Below are 7225 nucleotides of genomic sequence, written 5' to 3' on the forward strand. Positions count from 1 at the left end.
AAATGTTTAACTCACATGCCTGTACTTTGTTTGGCTGGAAACCACAGTTGTGGGTTCAATTCCAGACCTGAAGGGCAGCTAGGGGCTGGAGTTTAGTTTTTTAAAGAGGCTGAAGAGCCTGAGTGATAGGGATGGGTTGTATGGTCATCAAGCAAAATGAGCATTGAGATATCTCAACAAGTGGATGCAGCACTGGAAGTGCTTACTTGCTTATGCCAGGAAATTTGGAAGACAGCTTCCTGGCCACATGTCTAGAAGAGATCCATATTTGTACCCATTCCATACAAAGGTGATCCAACAGAATATGGAAATTATCTAACAATATCATTAATACCACACACAAGTAAAATTTTGCTGAAGATAATTCAAAAATGATTGCAGCAGTATGTTGTCAGGGAACTGCCAGAAATGAAAGCTGGATTCAGAAGAGGACATGGAAAAAGGGATAGCATTGCTGAAGTCAGATGGATCTTGGCTGAAAGCAAAGAATACCAGAAAAGATGTTTACCTGTGTTTCTTTGACTATGCAAAGGCATTTGACTGTGTAGATCATAAAAAATTATGGATAACATATCAAAGAATGGGAATTCCAGAACACTTACTTGTGCTCATGAGGAACCTATACATAGACCAAGATGCAGTCGTTTAAACAGAACAAGGGAATACTGCATAGTTTAAAATCAGGAAGGACTTGAGTCAGAGTTGTATCCTTTTACCATACTTATTCAGTCTTTGTGCTGAGCAAATAATCTGAGAAGCTGGACTATATGAAGAAGAATGTGGCATCAGGACTGGAGAAGACTGATTAACAACATGTGATATGCAGACCATACAACTTTGCTTGCTGAAAGTGAAGATGACTTTAAACATTGATGAAAATCAAAGACTACAGTCTTCAGTATGGCTTACACCTCTCAACGTGAACAAAACAAAAATCCTCACAGCTGGACCAATAAGCAACATCACGATAAATGGAGAAAAGATTGAAGTGTCAAAGAGTTCATATTATTTGGATCCACAATCAGCACCATGGAGGGAGCAGTCAAGAAATCAGACGTCACATTACACTGGGCAGATCTGTGGCAAAAACCTCTTTAACGTATTAAAGAGCAAATATACCACTTTGAACATTAAGGTGGACTGACCCATGTCATGGTTTTTTCCATCACCTCATATGCATGTAAAAGCTACACAGTGAATCCATGACCAAAGAAGAATTAAATTGTGGTGTTGGCAAAGAATACTGAAAATACCATGGACTGCCAGAAGAACAAACAAATCTGTCCTGGAAGTGCAGCTAGAATGCTCGTTAGAAGTGAGGATGGCAACACTTTGCCTCACCTACTTTGGTCATGTGGTCAGAAGGGACCAGTCCCTGAGAAGGATACCATGTGTGTAAAGTGGAAGGCTCAGAGTAAAAACGGAAGATGCTCAATGAGATGGATTGACACAGTGGCTGCAGTCATGGACTCGAGCAGGGAAGGGATTGTGAGGATGGCACAGGACCAGGCAGTGTTTCATTCTGTTGTACGTAGGGCTGCTAAGAGAAGTGCCAACTTGACAGCACCTAACAGCAAGCATAAATCCTATTATTTATTTGGCAGGCTGTTTTATTATATTCTGAGGAATTTGGCTTCCTTTTACCTTCACTTCACAATTCTTGGTCATGGTCAAGACAAGGCTAGGTACATCCCCTAATTACTTTTCCTACCTGAGATCTATATGATAGTTAAATTGACATTTAAATTTGATCTGTCACCCAGAATCTTACTTCATCTTGACATAGCTGTTCCATTTACTTGGGTAGATGTATATTCATTTGCTGACACAGACAACCCTTCGTTCCACATTTAGACATGTTCCAGTAATTTTCAAAAAGAAATTTATCAAGATTTATCCCAAGAAATTAGATGTTAAGGATAGTTTTGTTCCTCATTTGAATTATCTGGATAACGACTAATAAACTCTTGGTTCTCTGTCTTAATAATGTTCACAACTATATGTCAGTTGAAAGGGCACCCTTATGAAGCAGAGATGGATATTTTCAAGCATAGACTGGACATCCACTAGCAGGAGTTGTAGAGAAAACTGAAGCAATGTATGGAGGTTGGTCTTAATCATGGGGTCTCAAACAGTAATATGTGTACATATCCATCTGTAGTATTTTTACTGCCATGTTTAACTATAAGTATGATGATTATTTGTACTTGTTTTAGCAGTAAAATATATTTTTAATAGTACTGTAATACATTCATATATATTTTCACTTTACTATAAGCAGTGACGTTTATATGCCAACTGTTAATTATTTTTGTTTTTTGCTCACCATGTTGTTGTTGTTGTTATGTGCCGTCGAGTCAAACCCGACTCATACCGACCCCTCCTTGGGTTTCCGAGGCAGTATCACTACGGAAGTAGGATTGCCCAACCTTCCTTCCGAGGAGTGGCTGGTGGGTTTGAACCGCCAGCCGTCTGGTTAGCAGGCAAGTGTCTTAGCCACTATGCTACCAGAGCATAGCAACAGTAATTTATAATAAAATGTAATTTTGCCTCACTGTTGCCATCAAATGAGATGAAAATGTTAATAAGTTACACATTAGGCTTCCATAGTAGAATTAGAAGGCATGACCTTTGTTTAGCTTATCTACCCAGAAACATTTTTGTAGGATATTAAAGGCAGAGTTAAAAGACTTGTGAAGACAGAGTAGGAAAGAGGAGTTGCCTAACCCGCAAGGCCAATAACTCTTTGAACACACACTCAATAAATAATCCAACATAATAAATTGTAAATCCAGAGGAACAGGAAATTCAGTAAATGTTTGGATAAAGGAATGAATGAACAGATTTCAGCATACTGCTCTTGCAAATAAGTGGATTTTGCTGGGAATAAGTGGGTGATTAGCTGAGGTTTGGTAATAGTTCTTTTATCTGGAGATTTAGGGTGTAATGGAATTTTGGTTGGACATCTAAGTGATGATAGCCAACATCAGTCATAGACTCTGATCTTCAACAACTACAAAGAAAGCCAAAATTGATATGTTGTTTTCCATCTATTCTAAGACCCAGTGAATTTACTGGGAGCATCCACTTTTTCCACTGTGATCCTTGTTTGAAGTATGAGTCTCAGTTCATGTTAATCAGAAGGAAATGAACAATTCTCAGATATGTAATATAGGGGTTACCCTTAACTTGAAATATTCTGTATGTTACAAATGGAAATATATCTAAGCTAATTTAAGAGTAGTCTTGGTGCTAATACATTATTAGGATTTGGATCTGAATAAACTTGTATTAAAGGTAAGAGCTACAAATAAGAATAAGAGCTAAAACCTGGCTCATTGCGCCAAAAAAAAAATATTGTTTTTTCAAGAGAGATACCATCTTTAAGCCCTTTTAGTCAGTTGTCAGAGAAGAAGAAAATCTAAAAAATGAATTGACTTGAAACCCCACAGGTAATTAAAAGTTGTAAGATGTTTGTAATGTTTTATTGTTTTTTTTAAAATAAACATAATGCAAATGCATGAGCTCCTTTAAAGAAATCTTCCAGTGAAGCTTGCATGCCATTACAATCATGTAATTTGTATGTATTTCTGACACACTTTGCATGTGCTTCTGAACTACTTTATCATCCATATTAAAAAATAAACCTCACTACTTAATAGCCCACATTACTTTTTGAGCCAAAAATTATATTACTCAGCTTGATGAACACCTTATTCTCCATATCTGGATGTTTCCTTATTTTCGGAAATCAGATCCATCAGCAGTAAAAAGCTGCCAATATTGTTATATCAGGTTCTGAAGTCAGATAGGAGACATGGGGTCTAATCTTGGTCCCGTGCATATTAATGTGCCACCTTCTCCAGGTAGTTCTAAAGAGTTGCAGAAATGTACTGAGCAAAGGCAATATCATAGTATGTATGTGTTTATGAGGTGACCTTTTGAAGGAAGAGCACACAGTTGAATAAAGTCTGGTGTGTCTGTTTAAAGTGAAGTTATATTATTTTGTGTGTAAGGTGTTACTTAAATACTTTAGTTTTTGAAATTAACAGCTACCCTGTTTCTTTCAAAATCATCAAATTGCTATTCATTTGCTATATTTCATGTCTAAACAGTATTGTGAGCCTAAAACTGAAGTAGAAAATATAATCGTTTTTCTTCCTGTTCTTTTTTTAGACTCCAACCAAATCACAGTTAAATCCAGCATTTGAAGATGCCTGGAGCAGCAGTGATGAAGAAGGATGATATCAATCATCAGTACTTTGTGTTTCTCTTGGTGAAGTTTTCAAATGTGGACTGTTATACTTATTTTTAATGGACCAATCTATTTCTGTGAGCTAAGTTAGCCATGAATTAGAGTGATTTATTCTTGTGTTTTCACAGAGGTCATATTTACATGAAATTGTAAAACAGACTTCTGTATAGTCTGTTTAATAACATGTCTCCCTGATCCCAGTTGCTGTGGTAGCCCCTATTGCTGCAGTACAGGGAGACAAGTCATGGAGCCCAAGTAGGACCTTGAGCAGATTGTATGAACGATAACATGCAGTCTGAGGCTGAGCAGGTGGAAGTTATCAGTATAGAATTTTTTCTACTGGCTGTACCATCACCTGCTTACTTTCACCTTCGAGGATGATTCTACCAAGGATAATTTCATTAAAATTATAATTGAAAAAATAGCATCAAAATTATCTTATTATTTCTTATTGTATTCATTTTTTGCAGAAATTGATTTAGTCATCATTACCTAGCTTTATGTTAGTTTTTTTTAATTCACTGACTCCACCAAGCCAAAAAAATCTATCACTGGAGACTTTTGGAAAAATCTCATGTTTACATTATTATACCGAGTCAGAGGGCAGCTTGTACTCATGCTTGAACCCCTCCCTTTCTGTAAATTGATTAAGATGCGACCAAGTCCTATTGCATTCACCCAAACTGAAAATGCCCTGGTATGGAATCTAGCTTAATGTGATAGTCATAAAATTCACATTATATTGTCTATGCTTCTTGCGTAGTAACTCACCAGTGCATATCATGATGCTGATCTTATAGCCCCCTCTTCTTAATTCTTACCAGCTAAAGACTAGTGAAAGAGGTTTTGGTGAGCTTAAACACTAAATGTATAATTGTTAAGGTGTTATTTTAAAAAATAAAAATTTGTTTTTGTTGTGTTCAGAATATACACCACAGAACATCCACCAATTCAGTGGTTTCTACATATACATTCAGTGACAGCGATTTCATTCTTCAAGTTGTGCAGCCATTCTCACTCTTCTTTTCTAAGTTGTTGCTCCTCCATTAACATAAACTTAGTGCTCCCTCAGGTTCCTGTCTTATCTTTTGAATTGCTGTTGTCATTTTGATCCCATGTATGAGCACAGTGCTTTAGGCAGACATTCCTTACTAGTGGAGTTAAACTGTTGTTTGGTTTTAAGAAGACTTCAGGGGATATTTTTGGTTTAAGGTTTAATTATCTTAAGGCACTAGTTTCAGAGATTCATCTACCCCACCATGGCTCCAGAAAGTTTAGAGTCCATGAGAATTTGATATTCTGTTCTGCGTTTTCCTTCTTTTGATCAGGATTCTTCTTTAGAATTTTTGGTCAAAATGTTCAGTAATGATAGCCAGGCACCATCCAGTTCTGGTCTCATAGCAGAAGAGGCAGTTGTTCCTAGAGGCAATTGACCACACATTCTGTTCCTCCTCCTATACTTGACTCTCCTTCTTCCTATGTTGCTCCAGGAAAATAGAGAGCAATTACTGTGCCTTGAATGGCTGCTTACAAACTTTGAAGAACCCAGATGCTATGCAACAAACTAGGAGATAGAACAGAAGCACTGAACACATTAGGCCAGTCAACTGGGATTTCCCATATAACCATTACCCCAAATCTCCATACCAAGGAACCATATCCCACAAGGTATTTGGTTGTACATGAGCAGCCTCAGCAGCTACTATTTGTTTTGTTTTGTTTTTTGATCATTGTTTATCTATCACACAACTTTTGCCAATGCAAGTTTTTACAGGTATACAACTGTGACAGTTAAGTTTTGATGTATAGAAATGATAGGCCTCATATCTTATCTTTCTGGTCAGTTGTTGCCCATGCATTTACTTTTATAGAAGATTTCTTTAAGCCCAAGCCGTTCTGTCAAGTCAGTTCCAACTAATGATAATGCCATATGTTTACCACTTCAGAGGGTTTTCAAGACTGACCTTTCAGAAATAGGCCTGCTTCCCAAGGTGCCACTGGGTGGGTTTGAACAGCCAACCTTTCAGCTAGTAGTCTAGCACTTAACTGTTTGCTCCTTCACAGCAGCACTTAGATTTTTGTCATTGTTAGTTGCTGTCGAGTCGATTCCAACTCATGGTGACCCCATGTATGCCTAGTAGAACTGCTCCATAGTTTCAAGGCTGTGAACTTTCAGAAGGAGATTTCCAGGCTGTCTTCTGAGTTGCCTCTGGGTGGGTTTGAACCACCAACCTTTCAGCTGGTAGTTGAGCACTTAACCATTTGTACCACCCAGTCACTCTAACACTTAAATCAGCATTGCACTAAATAACTGGATAATTCAGCCTAAACAAACTGGCACTGAAAGCTAACCATCATCCATCACACCTCCCACACTAAACCCTTGTTTTTCAAACACAGAAATTTATCAGAGAAATATGGGAGATCTGTAGAAGCTTCCCCTTCAGATTTTTTAATATCCCATTTATTTTATACTTGTTTAGCTTTTTGCAAGTATACATGCATAAACCTATTACAAGGGCAGTGATTACCTATAACTTCTCTCCATTTCTTTTACATCATATATATTTTCCTTCCGTAGTATGTGTCTTTTAGTCATCTCAGGTGCTGGTATCCTATTATATTTCAAACAAATATTTATGCCAATAGTTTACCTTCTCCTCAAATTGATTCCAGTTTTAGCTAACTAGCTTGGGATTTTATATTTCTAAAATTATACTAGGGAAACATGATTACAGAAAGGAAAATACTTTGCTTTATATTTTGATGAAGATTCTAGACATCTGAAACTTCATCAAAATATAAAGCAAAGTGATTTTTTAAATTTTTTTACTGGACAATATTGAAAGTAGTGAAAAGTAAAAGGAGTAAGACAAACCAGTGTATTGACCTCTCTTGGTTATCTGTGTATAAGATCTGCAAATGCTGTCTTGACCAACCCCTACTGTTTGTCCTCATAAGGACACAGTA

The 7225-nt window shown here is 37.1% G+C and overlaps 1 protein-coding gene across 1 annotated transcript in view; it reads left to right on the forward strand.

The window, feature by feature from the left end:
* Positions 1-4245, forward strand: part of ERCC8 (ERCC excision repair 8, CSA ubiquitin ligase complex subunit) — a 111089-nt gene extending 106844 nt beyond the window's left edge. The window contains exon 12 of the mRNA XM_007957692.2: positions 4177-4245. Coding sequence (XP_007955883.1) covers positions 4177-4245 — 69 coding nt within the window. The remainder of the gene's footprint in view (positions 1-4176) is intronic.
* The last annotated feature ends 2980 nt before the right edge of the window (positions 4246-7225 follow it).

The sequence above is a fragment of the Orycteropus afer genome, unplaced genomic scaffold (genome assembly GCF_000298275.1).
Source record: "Orycteropus afer afer isolate SDZICR_OR568_19922 unplaced genomic scaffold, OryAfe1.0 scaffold00778, whole genome shotgun sequence".
NCBI lineage: Eukaryota > Metazoa > Chordata > Mammalia > Tubulidentata > Orycteropodidae > Orycteropus > Orycteropus afer.